General features: G+C 38.3%; 1 protein-coding gene across 1 annotated transcript in view; it reads right to left on the bottom strand.

The window, feature by feature from the left end:
* TAF4B (TAF4b RNA polymerase II, TATA box binding protein (TBP)-associated factor, 105kDa) overlaps window positions 1-20,307 on the bottom strand; it is a 158,398-nt gene that overhangs the window by 78,420 nt on the left and 59,671 nt on the right. The window contains exons 10-11 of the mRNA XM_006835034.1: window positions 8,085-8,254; window positions 5,961-6,091 (exon numbers count right to left, since the gene is read on the bottom strand). Coding sequence (XP_006835097.1) covers window positions 5,961-6,091; window positions 8,085-8,254 — 301 coding nt within the window. The remainder of the gene's footprint in view (window positions 1-5,960; window positions 6,092-8,084; window positions 8,255-20,307) is intronic.

Genomic DNA, 20,307 nt, shown 5'->3' with positions numbered 1-20,307 from the left:
CCTTTCCTCCCTCCATTTGAGACTAGATGCTAAAAGGTATGTTAATTAAGCTTGAGAAACCAAGCTGCGGTCGTGAGATTTGAACCTGCGAAGTATGATGTAAAGTTGCCTGAATGTCTGGAAAAGTAAGATTGACAGCTGTACCTTGTCTTAGCCCCTCCTAACTTTGTGTAAAGTACCTCCCCTAAATAAAACGAAGGCGCAGAACGAATCCAGGTGCATTACGACTGGCATGGCATGCGTTACAGCAGGCAGGGGGCTCAGTCCAGCATTGCAACCATACTGCCTGTTTAGCTAAGATGTTTACTATGCAGGATATTACAGCCTTCATGGCTGAGATGTTTGCAATGCAGGATCTGCCTGATGCCAGTCCAGCATTCACTCTGGTTTCGGAGTGTCTCTTTGTCTCTCTCTTTGTGTCTCTGTGTCTCTTTTGCTATCTCTATCGCCGTCAGGTATCTCCACCTCATGAACAGAACCCCTATGTCGAGGCAAGTCCCCCACAATCTCACACCAGCCATAATGGCAAAGATGTAAAAGTAGAGGAAAATAAGTGCTGGCGAGGATGTGGAGAGATTGGGACGATACTGCATTGCTGGCGGGATTGCAAAATGGTCCAACCACTATGGAAAATAATATGGCGCTTCGTCAGAAGGCTGGAAATAGAGATACCTTATGATCCAGCAATTCCTCTACTTGGTATTCATCCACAAGAAATACAAGCCATAACACGAGTAGATATATGCACACCAATGTTCATAGCAGCACTATTTACAGTATGAAAAAGATGGAGACAGCCTAACTGCTGGTGCATACACACAATGGAATACTATGCCACCCTGAATAATAACATGGAAGCAGTAAGCCACCGCATAACACGGATGAACCTTGAGGACATTATGCTGAGTGAAATCAGTCAGTCACAAAAGGAGAAATATGGCATAGAGCCATTATTGTAAAAGATTAAGAAAAAGCACCCAAACTGAAAAGAGAGGGAAAAAAATTATCTTTTGTCTTTGTTATTATTATTATCTTTTTTGTTGTTGGTAGTGGTGACCGGGGTGTAGGGGGTGGGGTGAGGTGGAGGGAGGGGAAGGTGGAACACAGGCTAGTGAATAGGCATAGGATAGTGGAACACACTGAATGGAATAGACACAGGATAGTTTGGTGCTGTGGGGGACAGGGGGGCAATACACTAGAAAGGAAAAGGAAAAATAAGGTAAATGGGAGAATAGCTAGACAGGTTTACATGGGCTAAATGGAACAGAGGTAAATAATGAGCTGAGCACAAACGTGGAACAACAGGGCTCGTGGATACAAAGATTGAGGCATGGCTTAAGTGGGTAAAAGTGAGGAAATGATGTTAAGATGTTTGGCTGTCTTTTGAATCTTGTTTTCCTTGCCTACTATAGTAAAATAGACACTTGAAGGGGGAGAGAGGAATAGCCAGAAACATCACCAGAGAAAGCTTGTCAGTCCATCTTCAGTCTTTAACTGATTGGAATACCTAAAATGGGGCTAGAACTTGCCCAGTGAAGAAGGCTCCCTGCATAGCCTTTGCATTGCACAAGACCATAGGTGGAATCCTGATCCCCATCCAGAATCTTCTGAGGTGGGACATTTCCACTTGAAAGGACAAACAGAGCTGCCTGGAGTGGCTAAAAGAACAGAAGATACTTCTTGAAAGAAAGACCAGCAGGAAAAAAAACAAAACAACAGCAGTCTAAATGACTACCAGAAGAACAAGCAAGTTGTTCCCCTTGGAGCCATCAAGGCAAGTGGTCAGGTCCCCTAGAGGCAAACCACCTTCCAAGACTGAAACACAAATGGAATACACTAGCAGGCATATGGTCCTGCTGCTGACCACGTTGGTCACTAATATGGGGAAGAGGGGGGAAAATAACAATGAAGTTGTGAACTAAGTCTGACCACATTCAGTAGACTCCTGTTAACCTGGATTGAGACCTGGTTAACCAGCAGTATGACGAGACCTGGGGACTCCTGGGCCCAGGGGCAGGACATGGCCCCAGATGACTAGAATGGAGTGTGAAGCATCCAGTTGATATAAAGAGAGGGGGGATGCACAAGAACACCCACACTTGTAGATAGTACCCATTTGACTTGGCATCAATGGCAGAATGATTAGAACACGACTAGAGGAAGAAAGAAGAGGGAAGGAAAAAAAGGAATAACCCACTATAAGTGGATGAGCTTGACCTATGCTTGTGGATGCAGTGTGACAAAGGAGCAGACAAATCTCTACAGTGAGGATCATTCCCACCCCCTTGGTACACAGGGTCGACGAGGAGGGGGAACTGAGACAATGGCTACCCAAAAAGGGGGGGGCGTGGTGTTTCAAAAGCAAGAAGTGACTGGCTTACAAGCTTTCAATAGGGAACCTAGCTCCAGAGGATACAGGGAAAGGTAGACCCTCCACTGAATTGTTTCCAAACTGTCTGGATGGGGTTAATAAAAGGTGAGGTGGAAAGGACTCCTATAGTTCAATAGGGAATGATTGCTATCAGGTTTGACAGTGAGTGTTGGAAAGGTAAATGTAAATGTTTGGTAATAAAAGGAGGGGAGGGGCTGATTTTGCAGTCCAGGAGTGGAGATCCCTGGAACTATCAAGGGAGAAGAGCAAAGTGCAATACTGTGTCCGGAAATGCAGTGACACTAGGGATGAAGGCAGGGGTAAGGACATGGACAGAAGGAGCAGCTGGGGACTCTGGACTCAGGGAGGGAGAGGGGTTGTCTGCTGGTGGCAGGGGGGCAGGAGTGTGGGGTGTTCCCTTTGGGTGTTTTATGATGCATGCAGGGGATTGTGATCATTGCAATGAAACAAAAAATGATAGGATGAATGTAAAAGATAATGTTCACTCATGTAAACTAACTGATAATTCACAATAAAAAAAGAGATAGTTGCACATCAGTCTTCACTGAAATGTTATTCACAATAACCAAAATATGAAAACACTGTAAGTATTCATCAACAATGGATAAACAAAACGTGGTGTATCCATACAATGAAGTATTATTCTGGTATAAACAGAAATGAGGTTATAATAAATGATATGACATGAATGAACTTTTAAAACATGTTAAATGAAATAAATCAGAAACAAAAGCACAAATATTGTGTAATACCACTAACATAACACAGAGCAGGCAGATGCACAAAGACAAAAGTTTATTTGTGGTTAGTTACCAAGGCCTGGGGAAAGAAGCAAATGGGAGGTTATCATTTAAGGGGTACTGCGCTTGTTCGTAGTGATAACTGAAAAAGACAAGACAAGAAAGAAGATACGGAGAAGCCTATGAGCCAGAACTTGATAGGACTGCCTCATTTTTTGAACCTCTCAAGTGTTTTTTAATTTTGTTGTTGTTGTTAAGTGCCATTGAGCTGGTTCCGACCCATAGCAACCCTGTATAGGGTTTCCGAGGAGCGACTGGTGAGCTTGAACCGCTAACTTTGCAGTTCAAACGGCTTTCCAGTCTGGCACATTAACCTACAGTGCCACACCAAGACGCCCTTTTACCTCTGAGAGGGTACCATTTTACCATTTTCCTAGCACTCGTTTTGGAAGGAAACATTTGAGTTTTCCTTCTTTGACAGACTTCTGCTTTGCATAGGTTTTGACTTTTACAGGTTATGCTGCATTCTGTGAAGTAATCAAAAGAAAGCTGGGGTGTGCTTATCCTAACATCAGCAGGATACACATTTAGTCAAAAACTACTACGAGGCCAATAAAGACATTTTATTTGACAAAGGGGTAAATTTATCAAGAGGATGTAGAATGATAGACATCTATGTATAGCAGCATCACCATCATCACCATGTACTAAACAAAGGAGTCTACCAGCTGCTCTGTGGGAGGAAAATGAGACTTTGTGCTCCTGTAACGATTTACAGACTCGGAAACACTATACAGGGTTGCTATGAGTTGGTACCAATTTGACAGCACTTAACAACAACAACATGTACCAACAAAGGATCCCAGAAGATGCAATGATTAAGCACTCAGCTGTTAACAAAATGTCGGTGGTTCAAATTCACTAGTAGCCCAGTGGGAGAAAAGATGCCTATTAAAGATGCAAGCCCAGTAAACCTCACAGAGCAGTGCTACTCTGCCCTACAAGGTCACTATGAGTATGAATCGATTATATGGCACATAACAATGACAACATATAGCAAACAATACAGTTCCAAAACACATAAAGCAAAAATTGAAAGAATTCAAAGATGAAATGGACAGTTCTATGAGATTTCAATATTCCAATATAAATATGACTACAAAAGCTAGACAGTAAAGAGCAACACTATAAATCAATTATGCATAACACATATATAGAACATGAAAAGCAAAAACAGCACATGGAACATTCTCTCTGTACACATGGAACACAAAACAAGAGTCTACAAATTTCAAAAGATCTGTATCATACAAAGTATCTTCTCTAACCATAACAGGAATGAAGGTACAATCAATGACAGTACACAAACTATATAATTTAAAAAATATAGAAATTAAAGAACACACTTTTGAAAAGCCCCTGAGTCAAAGAGAATATCCCAAAGGAAAATTTAAAATACCTAAAGATGAATAAAAACCATAACACAACATCTCAAATTTTAGAAATACAGTAAAAGTGCTCAGGGTGAAATTTGAAGTCATAAATATCTACATTTAAAAATGAAGAAAAATCTGAAAAAAAAAAATCTAAGCGTTACCCCTTAAAGAACTAGAAAAAGAAGAGCAAAATATAGCAGAAGGAATGAAACTATAACAAAGATTTGAGTAGAGATTAAAAAAACAGAACACAGAAAAACAGGGAAAAGTCAATTAAGACCAAAAGGTAGTTCTTGGAAAAAGATCAACAAACACTGACAAACTTTAGCTTGGCTGACAAAGGCAAATAAAACAAGACACAAATTAACTAAAACCAGAAATGAAAATGATACCAGTACTATGGACTTTACAGAAATAAAAAGAATGCTATGAATAATTGTAGACCAATGAAATAGGCAATCTAGATAAATGAAATGGGCAAATTCCTACAAACACAAAAGAAATATGGCCATGAATTTTATTTTGTCCACAGCCTTTTCTCCAGCAAATTCTCACAAGGATTTATGCAAGTAAAGTTCAGAAGCTAAATATAGTTCTTCCAAAGTTCTAGATGAAATAGGAAAAAAGAAAACAGAATCATTCCTCCAGGGAAATTACGAGTAGTATGGCTGTTTATATTTCCTTGGATTCCTTTTAACCTATGGCTAGGACACCATGACATTGAGCATTCTTATAAAGTTAACATCTCATAAGGTTACCCACATACCCTCTTGTTCAAAATCTAGCTGTCAACATTTCTTTGCACAGGAGGAAACAGTAATCTTTTTTTTATTCCCATGTCACATGAACTAATCATTTGTCTTCTACCAAAACTATAATTCAAATACATCAAGTGTCTTCATCTTGATACTATCCTTTCATTTAGGTGTTTTTTGTTTTATTTATTTATAAAATAAAAGCAGCCAATAATTTTAACAAATGGCAACAGTAATAACACTCAATGCAATAATTTAAACCTCTTAATAAGAACAGAAATACTGGTAGACCACCTAGGAGAACATAAGTAGCCTGTATTCCATTCTAAGAAATCCTACTTCCCAGTCGAAAGCTTAAGGAAGAGAAGCCTGAGGCCAAACAAATGAATATTTCAATCAACACTGACACAGCAGCTTTGGAGACCAGCTTAAAACCCAATTTCATAATTTCATATGTCCATTTAGCTTATTTAAATATGACAAATGAGATATGAGATTCTGATTTTCTACCAGTATGAAATAGGTCTCAATCATTTCCTTAAATAATGGATTAAAAATATTTCCATGCAAAAACAAGAACTTTCACACTACAAAGATGAGAGAGACGAGTTTGTAATTCCTTAATGCTTTCCTTTACCTTGAATGTTGCCATTCGATGATGAGCAATTGTAGTCAGTTTTTCTAGAAGGCCTCGTAATCGTTCCTGTGTTGCGTAGGAGATTAAGTTCACAGCATCAGAGTTAAATTCCGTAATGTCATGCTTTTTACCTGTGGAGGCAGAGAAAATCCATTACGTGTTTTAGTAGTGGCTCATAATTGAAATAATTAGCACAGCAGGTATTCTGTTCCCCCTGGAAGTCATACCCATTATGAATAAAGGTTTGGAGATTATGATTTTCCTGGTACAGTCACAACTTCAAAGATCTTAGACATTACATTAATAAGACCTAGCCTGAAGCCTCAGAAAATATAGACATTGTTTTACTTAGCCTCTAGAATCATTCTCTTTGCAAGGTCATTTATAGGACAAAGTTAATAAGAACACAAATCAAGTCTAGTGTTCAGGGAAGAAAATGGTAACTGCAGAAATTATCATTATATTCTGTTAATTTTAGTAATTAAAAAAATAGAAAATTACATTTTGTCTTGTTTGACACTGTTAACAATTTATGACATCCATTTCATTGAATTCAGATTTTAAGTCCGTTGATGCATGGTCTACAGGATCTATCAATACTTCATTTGTTGTTGTTAAGTGCTGTTGAATCAGTTCTGACCCACAGTGACAGTGTATAGGGTTTTCAAGGAGCGGCAGATGAGCTTGAACCACCAACCTTGCAGTTCAAACCAACTTTTTTTGCAGTCCAGCATATTAACCCACAGTGCCACATCAGGACTCCTTTTTATCCATTACAATCATGGTTATTTTGTTCTAACTAATGTTCTGATGAACTGATCTGGTAATCAATTTATAAATTGAAATAGATTCAACTTCTCATCATTTCACCTATTACTCTTTCACCATAAATAACATAAACATCTTTTCTTCTTTCTGTTAAGGAGGAAGAAAGTTTAAGGAAAACAATTTGAACCACATAAACAAAGGTAGGAGTTCATTTATAAATCAACCTTATTGTTATTATTAAGAGCCGTCAAGTTGGTTCCGACTCATAGTGGCCCTGAATAAAGTTTCAGAGACTTTTTAAATCTTTCTGGTAGCAGAAAGCCTAACGTGTGTCCTGCGGAGCAGTTGGTGGGATCAAACCACCAAACTTGTGGTTCGCATCCAGTGCTTATCCTATGGAACCACGGCTCTCTCCAATATCCACTGGTGGTGAGTGTGCTTTAACAGCATGTAAATAGTACTTCTGGGGTACAGAGACCTAAAACTAGACATGCAGGCAATTGTGTAGTCTTAAATAGGATTGCAGAAGTGCTACTGTGTTTGTTTTTTAACATATGCACTCATAGAAATTTTAAAAATATTACTTGATTGAACACTCTGATTTATCTGAAACATGCTCTTTCAAGGATTAAAAAGCAAAAATACGTTTTAATCAATTCATATCAATGTATTTTCACACTTTGACACTGCTGTTGTTGTTGTTAAGTGTCGTCAAGTCAGTTCCGACTCAGAGTGACCCTATATAGGGTTTTAGAAGAGTGAGTGGTGAATCTGAACCACCAACCTTGTGGTTCAAACCAATCTTGTGGTCGGATGCGTATCCTATAGTGCCACACCAGAACTCCATTCTCTGACATTATTACATAATATATATTAAGCTTTAATTCAAAATTCAGCCTGTAGCAAACCAGATAGAAAGACGATGATGTAAAAGAAACCACCTTCTCAAATGCCAAGCCTTCAAAATATAGTTCATACTGTTTCTGTATTTCATTAATAAATGCATGTAACATAACTATGCATTTGTACACATACAAGACTAAAGGCCAACCAAGAAAGGAATAGAACAGATAAAACCTATCATAAGTATATAGTCTATAAACACACACACATATATCCCCTATTAATAATTGAACATCTGTTGTTGAAACCCAACACTATATGTTGTATAATTTATGTTGTATGAGTACTTTTTAAAATGAAGTACTTCTTTCTAGAACATCTATGGAATCTTGATCTCTTGAGTTTAATTAAGACTCAGACTTTCAAGTTAACTAAGACAGGCAGTTTCTTTTGGTAACATTTTCCCTCAAACTGACAATCCTACTAGGTCAGGAATCAAAATTTTGCACTTACCAATGTCTAAAATTCTCTTTTGTAGCGCTCCAATGAAAAGAAATGGCTCTTCTTTACATGATCGGATGACTGTGCCAACCAATTCAGAGTTTGTGGCTAAGATGCAATCATTTTCTTCATTGAGGTTGACCCCTGCCATGGAAGTCACATCATTGATGTCATCTTCATCTCTAACAACAACAAAAAAGTATAGTTTTTTGCATGTGTGTGTGTATATATGTAAAAACAAATGACATTATTTTACTCAATTCATCCAAGCAACAGAACTGAAAATCAGCTACCTTTCTCCTTTAATATGCCTTCAAAACTTCTCTAATCACTGTTGTGATTATTACTTGTCATTGAGTCCATTCTGATTTATGGAAATATCATATGTACAGAGCAGAACTGTTTGAAAGGCCATGACCTTTCAAAAACAATTGGCAGGTCTATCTTCCAAGACATCTCTGGGTATGTTCAAATAAGACAGCCTTTTGGCTGTCAGTTGAAGGCTTAACCATCTGCACCACCCAGGGACTCCTCTAACTACTGATGTATACATTAATATTAGAAGAATGATTCAAAAGTAACTTTGTCTTCTAGTACTCATCTCTTGCTCTAAGTCTGGTAAATAAGATACATTAAGAAGAATTTGGAAGTTACACTAACTCATCCACAGATATCCTACAAAGAAAGACAAAAAAAATAAAAGTAGACATCTTTATTTTCATCTGCAGTAATTAAAAGTCCTTCAGATAGCCCCAGTGTATTCTACTATTATTTTAATAACAACAAAAATTTCCAGGTCCTGAAAGGTCGATTGTTGTTCTGACTCATAGAGATCCTGTCTGGAATTTCTGAGGAGTGGCTGGCAGCTTTGAACCATCAACCTTGTGGTTCAAACTGACCTGGCAGTCCATTGCATTATCCTGCAGCACCACACCAATACCCACCTAAAAGTCTTTGAGAAGACACTTTATTGACTAAATATTGTAAAGCCAAATAGTTAAAAACTAGTTCTGTGTTTGTTTTTTTGCTTCACTTTTGTATATTCCATTTGTACAAACTGAATCTGAGAAACCACATCCTACAGCAAATGGCTGAAAAGGGTCTACATATCAAATTTTATATATATAGACACATACACAGACCCACACACTTAGGACATTTATTTATAAAATATAAAGTGTTTTGGCTCATCCTTTTGCAACAGCGAAATTAAATTTGCTTTTTTTTTTTAGCTTTTTATTGTGAACTGAATGAAGTTTTACAGATGAGATCATCAGTTTGTACTCAATACTCATACACATTGTTTCATCTCAATGATTACAATCCTTTCCGTGCAGCAACAGTTATCTTGCTTCCTCCCTGTGGATCCTATTTGCCTTTCTCATTTTTGTCCCTAGGTAAGTGTTGTCCTTTTGATTTCCAATGATTGACCTTCTATGGTAAGCATACCTTACTAGTGTTGTGTTCCTCCCTCCCCACCTATCTACTCCTTGGCTGAAAATTGGGACATTAAACTGAGTTCCCTTCCAGACTATGGTTGAGGGTCAGTGTATCAGATTCCTCCAATGTCTTTCTGAATATTAAGACTGGTTTTTTTTTTCTTAAGGTTTGCTTCACATTTTCTCCCACTCTATCCAGAACCTTCTAATGTGATCCCTCCCTTTCAGAGCAGTTGGTAGTGGCACATTCTAGTTCTTCTAGTCTCAGAGTCATGGAGACTAATGTTCACGTGTTCCATTACTCCACTGGACTAATTGCTTCATTTCTCATCACTCTTCTTTCTTCTGCACATAGAGAGGCCAGTAGCTACACCTGAGACGGTCATTCATGAGTTTCTAAGATCCCAGACATTACATTCCAAAGTAGGATGTAGAACATTGTTTTTGTGGACTGAATGGTGCCAACTGACCATGGTGTCCCCTAAAACTATGGTCCTGAGTCCCCAGGCCTGGAAACTCATTGCCTTAAGATGATTTATAAGATCTTTGATAATATTTAAGAAGTTTTCCTCATTTTGCCCACTGTATGCTCCACCACTTTCATAGTTGTTTTTATAGGAAAGGTATATATCTATGCAACAATATCCTCTTTCAAACTCTTATATATTTGTGGGACATATAAATACATATACATCCCAATCTTCCTCCCAAACCCATTCAGTCTGTGTCTCTATCCTATCCGCCGAACATTGTATCTACCCACAGAACACTGCTGTTCCAAGGTTGTGCACAGATCACTATGCACAATTCTCTTCTTGGTTCTTCTGCCAGCCTTCCTCTTCTTATATAATGCCTTCCCATCCCCATGTGTCCACCCTCAAACTAGTCAATTATTCCCCATTTCCTTCCACCCCTAGTAACCATCAGATACTGTTTCTTAAATTTTTACTCTAGTAGTCTCATACAATATTTGTCCTCTTCACTCAGCATACTGTCCTCCAGGTCCACTCATGTTATGAGGTATTTTATTTTATTTTTATTTTCTCTTATCTTTTTTTTTTAATTGTGTACTGAGAGATAGTTTACATGGGAGAGCATAGAGCTTGATGGCTTGCTATGAGCTGTTTTGAAGATTCACCATTATTTTTCAATGCTGTGCAGTACTCTATAGTTTACATATCAATGTTTATTTATCTATTTGTCTACTGACAGGCATTTGGTTTGTCTCCACCTTTTTACTATTGTGAATAGTGCTACAATGAACATCGGTGTGCATGTACTTACTCGTGTCCTGGCTCTTACTTCTTGTGGATATATTCTGAGTAGAGGGATTGCTGGGTCATATGGTATTTCTAGTTCCCACTTTCTAAGGAAGCGCCATACTGTTTTCCACAGTGGTTGAATTCAAGTCGTTTTCACCTAACAGTATTGCTATAAGGCTACAGTCCTAAGATTAGTATGAGGAAGCTTCCAAAGGTTAATGAGGAAATCCTGTTATCTTCTCATTCCATTTTCTCACCATCTTTTGAAGTCCCCTCATATGTATGTTTGTGAAGACAGAATAAGGACACAAACCCTAAAGTTTCCTCACAGCATTCCTGTCATCCAGGTAAGAATGATAAAACCACATCCCTAGACACAAGACACACCAATGTATTACATAATCTGCACAAGCTTGGGTAGAGAAATTAAGATGCTGCATGGCCCAACTGATATATCATGTGGTCTTATGTCAACAACTGTACATTGTAAACCTCCCTGTGGTAATGCTATTTATACACGGAAAAGAAAATTATCATTGTCAAGCGCTCAAGAAATGAAGTCCTCTGGAGTTCAATTTTACAAAGCAGCACATTAGGGTGTGGGGGCAAATCCCAAATTCAAATAAACATAAGAGATGCATGTGAAATGACGGAAAACAAGCTGTTAGATACAGCCGCTGAAAGTGAAGAGAAAGAACAATGATGTGATCATCTAAACAGTACATTAAAATCTCAATATTAAAAGATGGTTCCCTCCAATGGGAAAAAGAAAAAAGTAAAAAAATTATTGTATCAAACAACCACATGAAGCATACAGCACACAAGGAAACTATTGAGTATGTTCAGACTTCACCTTACCAAATACCACAGAGTAATATCTTATGAGTATGGGATGCTAAGAATGTTTACATCCAGATTTAAACATCAAGAACACAGGAATGGTAGAAACCATCCATGTAACTAAAGACAGGTGAAAATATAAGTAAAACAATATTTTTTAAATGCCTGGGGAAAAAATTGTTTGAAATGTCAAATACACATCAATGAAAAGTCAGTTCACGCCAAAACAGAGTCCTAACCAATTACTTAGCACTGATGGGAGTTACGTTTTTACCTCTATAAAATGAGTAACTTCTTGTTGTTGTTAAGTGTTGTCAAGTTAGTTCCTACTCATAGTGACCCTGTATAGGGTTTCAGAGTAGCGGCTAGTGAGTATGAACCACTGACCTTGCAGTTCAAGCCAACCTCGAGGTCCAGTGCTTACCCTACAGGGCCATACCAGGACCCCATTTGCAGTATAGGTAGATACATCTGTAGAAATATACTCAAACTTCTAATGAGGGGGCTTCAAAAAGTTCATCGAAGTTCAACTTTATAAAGCAGACAATGGAATTTTTCCATGAACTTTTTGAAGCTCTCTCATAGATTCACAAGTAATGAAGAAAACGTTAAGAAGCACGCTGTAAATGGGGACAAGTCTTGAATTTACCAGCATGATCCAGAGAACAAAGTGCAATCAAACACTGGCTTCCAAGGGGATCAGCTAATCTGCTAGGCCAGTTCAATTCAAGGTAGAGGTCAACTCAAAAGATTATGGTGACTGCTTTTTGGAATTCCCAATAGGAACTCTTGATACAGTTTCTCAAAGGGCACAGGACGATCACGGAGGCTTATTATGAAAAAGTTAAGAAAATGGAAAACCGCATTAGTCAGAAAAGTTTCACGGATGAATTATTTTCCATCACAATGAAGCACCTGTTCATTCTGCGAGAGTACCAAGGATTGTCCATCCTACTTTCTCCTTGAGATTTCTCTCTTCAGTTCACAGAAAATAAAAATTCAAACATAAGATACTTTATACCACTCATAACAGGAATAAGGTATTTTTCTCTTATTAGATCAGCGGAAGTTTTTTAAAGTTACCCAGAATGTGAGGAAATAATGTTATTTCAAACTTTGCTGCTGAAAGTATAAGTTGTTAAAACAACTTCTGAAGAAATGCCATTTGGCATTTTAACAATTTAAAATGAATAAATCATTCTTCCTAAAAATTTCAGGAAATGGTAAGTCACTGTACCTTTGTACAGTACAAAATACTGGAAACAAGCTAAATGCCTACTTTTATGGAACTTTATTATAAAGGCTACATCACAATGAATATGTGTTGACATGGAATAATCTTCAAGATTTATTACTAAATGGCAAAATTCAACATGAAAACATTATGTATTATATACTACTTTTTGTGTTGAAAGGACAATCTCTGTAAAGATACACAAGAATTTGGTAACAATGTCTACCTCCAGGCTGGGAAACTGGGAAGCAGAAAGAACGTGTATGCTAAAGAGAATTATTTTTCCACTGCATGCCCTTTTAAATCTTGTGAAATTTTGCAAAATGTATATATTACAAGGTTCTAGAAAAAAAAGCTTACATGAAAAAATCCCACACTGAAAAAACCTACTGTGATCAATGCACACCAAAAAAATGTACATAAGGATAATTGCTAACCCTAACCTTACTACTAATTATTTTCTGTGTGGGCTTTTTCTGGTTACTGTATTATTATAAAGTTAAATAAACAGTTTGTCGAAAAATATGTCCTGAACAACAATTTAAGACCAAGTTCTTCCCTTAAATCCTAATGGCCTGATAAAGTAAATTATTTTGTGGATGCTATACATAATCAAGGAGCTCTGGTAGCGTAGTGGTTACGAATCGGGCTGTGAACCTCAAGGTCAGCAGTTTGAAACTACCAGCTGTTCCGCAGGAGAAAGATGAGGCTTTCTACTCCCATAAAGATTTACAGCCTTGGAAACCCTGTGCAGGGTCGCTATGAGTCAGAACCGACTCCACGGCACATCACAATAACAATACATAATCAAGCACAGGAGTCCTGGTGTGGCGCTGTGGGTTAATGCGCCAGACTGCAAAGCCGTTTGAACTGCAAGGTAGGCGGTTCAAGCTCACCAGCTGCTCCCTGGAAACCCTATACAGGGTCGCTCTGGGTCGGAATCGACTTGACAGCACTTGACAACAACATACATGATCAAAGCCATGTCAAGGACTGCATTCGTCTTGGATCAACCATCAACACTCACTGAAGCAGCAGTCAAGAAATTAAGCAACATATTGCATTAAGCTGTACAAGACCTTTTTAAAGTGTTGAAGAGCAAAGATGTCAGCTTGAGAACTAAGGTGTGCCTGACCCAAGCCATGGTGTTTTCAATAACCTCATATGCATGGACAGTGAATAAGGAAGACCACAGAAGAATTGATGCTTTTGAGTTGTGGTGTTGGAGGAAAATATTCAAAGTGCCATGGGCTGCCAAAAGAACCAATAAATCCGTTTTGGAAGAAATGCATCCAGAGTGATCCTTGGAGGCCAGGATGACCAAACTTTGTCTCTCATACTTCGGACATATTGTCAGGAGGGACCAGTCACTGGAAAAGGATATCATGTTTGGTTAGGTGGAGGGTCAGAGAAAAAGAGGAAGACCCCCAGTGAGATGGATTGGCCAAGTGGCAGCATCGATGAACTCAAGCGTGGCAACAGCAGTGTGGTTGGCCCAGGATCGGGCAGTGTTTCGTTCTGCTGTGCATAAAGTCGCTATGGTTCGGTACCGATTCAATGGCACCTAACAACATACATAATCCAAAATAACCTTCAAAATTATTTAACCACTCTCTAACATGGCCTTTACTTACTATAGCCAGTGTGTACGTCACATACGATCCTGTTTATTCCTTCTTCTACTCTTTTTGAAGGGATTTTTCTCCATCAGAAATTTCCTTTCTATTAACTTGAGCTCCTGGGTGGTGCAAACAATTAATGAATTAACAGGCTTTTAATTGAAAAATTAGCAGCTTGCATCCACCCAAAGGCACCTTGGAAGTAAGGCCTGGCAATACACTTCTGAAATATCACACACTGGAAATCCCAGATGGCACAATTTTATTCTTATACACGTGTTGCCAGGAGTCACAATTAAGTTCACAGAAATTTGTTTTTGTATTAATTCAAATGCCCCAACAGCATACTACTGTGTTTCTCAAACTCTAGTATGCTTAGGAAACAACTAGGAAGCAAAGAAACGCGGGCTCACAGTTAAACACACACACACTGCACACAGGATTTCATCAGTCTCCGACAAGGACTACGGAGCACAGTGGCTCCATACAATAAGCACTGGGCTGCGAACCATAGGGCTCAGGGTTTGAGTCCGCCAGCCACTCCATAGGAGAAAGATGAGGCTTTTTGCTTCCGCATAGTTAAGAGCTTTGGAAATGCTATACAGGGTCACTATGAGCTGGAACTGACTTGAAGGCACTTAACAATAATATGACAAGGACCAGAAATTTAGGTTTTTTTCAATACCACAGAGGCAACTATGACCCAAATGCTCTGAAATCACACTTGGGATCACACTTTGGGATTCGGACAATTATCAACAGCGTGACCTTATAGAAGTTTCTCACTTCATTCATCTATATCCTCATCTGTACAATGACAGAAAAAAGTGTACCCACATTTTACTTTGAACAAAAACTGTTATTAGAAGTTGCTGTTGTTGTTGTTAAGTGCCATCGAGTCAATTCGAGGAGCAGCTGGTGAGCTTGAACCACAGACCTTGCAGTACAAACGACTTTGCAGTCTGACGCATTAGCTCACAGTACCACACCAGGACTCCTATTAGAAATTAAAACCTCTAAATATAAAATATTCATATAAAAATAATAAACCCATTACATTTTGACATAAACTACATTTTAATCAAAATTAAAAAGTAATTCTTATGAAAAGTAGGTTTGCCTTATAAATATTCTAGCTGAACTCTTTAAAACTCACTGGTCACCTTGAACTTTGAAAGGCTCTCTTATGCATGAGTAATTTTGTAACATCATGCATGGTTATTTGGGCAAGATTGGTTTACCGAGCTATGCAGATTTTTCAAATGTAGATCTCTCATTATATATAATCTCACAGCCACATTTATTAACATTTCCAGCAGTTTCATCAGACAATCTAAGTATTAAGATGCTGTCAAGTTCTTAGTAATGGATAAAAATTTTCAAAATCTTGAAGCGTGCTTGAAAGAAAGTTTTTTATCAACAGCAAAAAATGTCAGTTCTTTCCCAGAAGAAACGAGCACAATTTGCTCATTTTAATGAAAATATCAACCAAATTCCCAAGTTCAACTCACCAAAAGCAAAAAAAAAAGTGGTTTATTAGCTTACAATTCAATATGATCATTGAGTGACTATCCTTTAGAGCACATTATTTTTGGATGCAGCTATTAATCTTTTTTGCAAACTCCCCCTTTTGTCACACAGATTAGTAAAAAGGTATGCACTCAAAGGTTGAGTTTTATTAAAGATAATACACCTCATTAAGGACATTTTAAGAAAAATTTGTTTCTTTTCTTTTCACTTACAATGAATAGGACAGTTCAGTTACACTGCTTTGATTTGTGCTAAAACGCCAGTACTTTATACCCGCCATTGCTTTTGAATCAAAGGGGAAGGGAAAAAAAAACAAACAAATATTACAATGAAAATAGCTTTAGAGTTCAGGCAAGATGGCAGCAGACATGCTACATAGTCACTCTACACAAAAATGCGAGAGGCAATACGAAACAGGTACAGATGATAATCCTGAAACTCTGAGCTTCTGAAGAAAGACTAGAGAAATGAGCTGAATACCAATTAGGAGGAGCAACTGAAGCAAAGCAGCAGAGAGGAGACGGGTGGTTGACCTATTGTTGGCTGTCCTGACACAGAATGGACATCCTGAACTTTTTCAACCAGAATTCAATAGAGACAGCAGCCTGACAACACAAATGCACACCAGTGGCTGACAAAGAGAAAGGTGCAGTACTCCCTTGGTTCCCCATATCCACACACTAGGAAATAATTTTTGGCAATGATGTATCAGACAAGGGACTAACCTCCAAAATTTATAGAAAACTTCAACTCCACACACACACACACAAAATAATAATTTAACTAAAAAATGGGGAGAGGGCATAAACATGCACTTCACCAAAGACAACACTCGGGACAACATGCATGAAGAAAATGCTCCTGATCATTAATTAGCCACTGTTGCTGTTAAGCGCCACTGAGTCAGTTACAACTCAACAGACCCTATATAGAGGGCTTCCAAGGAGAAACTTAACTGCACACACCTCGTAATTAGCAGTTCAGTGCTTATCCTACAGCGGCTACACCAAGGGTAGATGTTGTTGTTATTAAGTGCCCTTGAGTCAGTTTCAACCCATAGCAACCTTATATATGGTTTCCGAGGTACCATTGTTGTTGTTGTTAGGTGCCATCGAGCAGGTACCGACTCACAGCGACCCTACGCACAATAGAAAAAAATACTGCCCGATCCTAGGCCAAGACGCAAATCAAAATAATGAGATTGTCATGTCAACCCAGGATTAATGGCAACGTTTTAAAAAACAGAAAGCAATAAATGCTGGCATGGGTGTGGTGAGACTTGCTGGATAGAGACTGATGGAACTCCAACACTATGACCTTTGGTCACCATTCACGATTTGAAGCTGAACCTTGTACCTCCATTTTTGGAGACAGTTCTACAAGGAGAACAAAACCACTATGAGGTATACAATTTGAGATTTCAAAATAAGCAGTGTTTATGCAAGCACACAGTTCAGAAGAATCATGAAATGGGGAGGAGTGGAAACAGCCAGAACAGGGAATAAGTGGGCTAAAGGATGTTACACTGAGGGGACTTGCAGCAATCAATGAATTGAAACCAAGTGTGTATGATTTGTTGGATACAAAACTGATGACCTGGTCTGTAAACCATCACCCAAGTATCAATAAAATGGAGACTAAAATACCTAGAGACAAATTTAACAAAAAAGTTTTGACCTTTTAGGCCCCTAAAAGAGTGTTCTAACACTATTTTCTGCAGACGACATTTGCAGGCATGCTGGTCTGTGTGTACACTTCCTCTACTTTGCTTCATGGTGTACATGCCTCTTATGTCTTTCTTCGCTGTCATTACACATATAAGCACAAAAATAATTTTTCCTTAAATAACATTTTGTTATGGTGAATCCTGGCTAAAAACTTAGAATGACATCAGAATCTCATCTCCAAGTCTTCATAATTCCTCCATGTACAATGTTCAAGAACTTAATTTCTGTCAAGATCACTTTTAAGTAGACACATGTAAATTTGGGTGAAGAAAGCAATATATGAGGAGAAAGACCAAAGAAGGGAAGACATTTGGAGGCATACAAGAGTTAAAGGGAAAAGAAGTAAATACTGGTTATACATACAGACCTACAATAACAATGATTTATGGGTAGGTACATGGACAGATACACAGGATGAACAGATGTGGGAGGGAAAGTGGGAGTATACCCACAAATACATAAAGGTTTGACAGAGGATATTTGAACATGGGTATTTACTTTTCCTGCAAACATATCCATGAACATGGTGTACCATAAAGGGATCAAAAATATGAAAACGTCTTAATCATTATCAAACAACTTGAGGTAATGAGGTGCTGGGCCTGGGGGCTCAGGATGATAGTCTCAAGGGACACCGTGGCAACTAGTGTAACATAGTCCACAAAGACAATTTTCTACATCCTACTTTGGGGAGTAGCAACTGGGATGTTAAAAGCGCATGAACAGTCATCTAATGTGTAACTGTGTTCTAGGAAGAAGAGAGATGAAAATGGAAGACACTTGAAAACAATTAATGCAATGGACTAAATGGCCATGTGACCATCAGTGCCCATGACTCTGAGACCAGAAGAACTATGTAGTGCCCAGCTACCACTACCGACTGCTCTGAAAGGGATCACATTAGAAGATCCTAGGTAGAATGGGAAAAAACGTAGAACAAAACTCAAAATCATAAAAAAAGATCAGGCTTACTGGGGAGACAGACTGGTGGAACTCTGAGACTATGACCCTTGGTCACCCTTCCGTTCTGGAACTCAACTCACCCTCATGATTCCATTTTCAGCCAAGCAATAGATGGGTATATAGGGGAAACAACACTAGTGAGGTACGAACACCTACCAAAGAATGGTCAATCATTTGAGAGCAAAAGGGAAACATTTACCCAAGTAAAAACAGCACAAGTGTTGGAAAAGAGGTACAAAAATGGGAGACACAAAGACCAAGTGGGATAACTGAGGCTACACTGAGGGAACTGCAATCATGCAGATGGAATGCAGTATGTGGCTTGCTGAATGTAAAACTGATGATCTACTTGGCAAACCAACCCTCACTTTACAATGACAAGTTTAAAAAAAAAAAAAAAGACTGACTTTATGGATATTCCTCTAAGAAGACTTTTGTTGTTGTTGTTAAATTTTAACCCTATGTGGCAGTGTCGGATAAGCACTCAACCATAAAGTTGGTTTCAATCACAAGGTTAGCAGTTTAATCTCACCAGCCGCTCCTTGGAAAACTCTACAGAGGGTCATTATAGGTTGAAACCAACTAAACCACATTTAACCATAACTAACAACAGCTCTGGAATGACCAGCCCTGTATATTACTGGTAAGCTTACACACATAGACTCTTAATAAATACATCCTGAAACAATAAATTATATATACATTAAGAGGTAAAACATGTTTTATTTACTTAATAGAGAATTGGAGTCTTAGAATATGGAAAAAAAATGGACATTACAGTTTATAAAGTAATACCACTATAGAAATACCACATAACTTTATCCTGTACTATTCTCTAAAAGTCCTGGTGTGACACTGTGTGATGAAACATGGACTGTAAAGTCAGTTTGAACGACAAAGTTGGCAGTTCAAACTCACCGGCCACTCCTTGGAAACCCTGTACAGGGTCACTATGAATTGGAACCGACTCAACAGCACTTACCAACAACATTTTCTAAAAATGGCTTTTAAAGTCAATAATAAAATCACACTAAACCACTCACTGTTAGAAATAATTAGTTATATCTAATACACAGTCATCAAGTGGATTCTGACTCATAGCAACTTTATATAGGATTCCCAAGGACATAAATCTTGCAGGAGCGAGAAGACTTATCTTTCTCCTGCAGAGCACCTGGTGGGTTTGAACTGCCAATCTTGCAGTTAGCAACTGGTGCTTGTTTTGCAGCACCAGCAGGACACCTTATAGTTACATAGGATAAGCACTGGACTGCTATTCACAAGGGTGGCAGTTCAAACTAGCCAATCTTTGGAAACTCTCTGTAGGGTCGATATGAGTTGGAATTGACTCAATGGCACTTAAAAAAACACCCATAAATATTTTGTTGTTTCTCTAAAATGTAAGAACTCTTATAAAAAAGAACCTTAATCATAAAGTATTATTACATCTTTCTTATATAACTAGTCAGTTTACAAAGGGTTAATTAAATAGGTGCTGTGATAGTTGTTCATTTCAGATTCTGAACTATGAAGGATAGAACATGGATCTCTATCTCCCTCTGGTGTTTAAGCATGATACAGCTTCTCATAGTCATCCCAGGTATTAACAAGAGAATGTTGT

Source organism: Chrysochloris asiatica, unplaced genomic scaffold (assembly GCF_000296735.1).
Source record: "Chrysochloris asiatica unplaced genomic scaffold, ChrAsi1.0 scaffold00015, whole genome shotgun sequence".
In the NCBI taxonomy this organism is placed as follows: domain Eukaryota; kingdom Metazoa; phylum Chordata; class Mammalia; order Afrosoricida; family Chrysochloridae; genus Chrysochloris; species Chrysochloris asiatica.
Note: the sequence above shows the minus strand (reverse complement) of the source record. Positions and strands in the feature narration are given on the sequence as shown.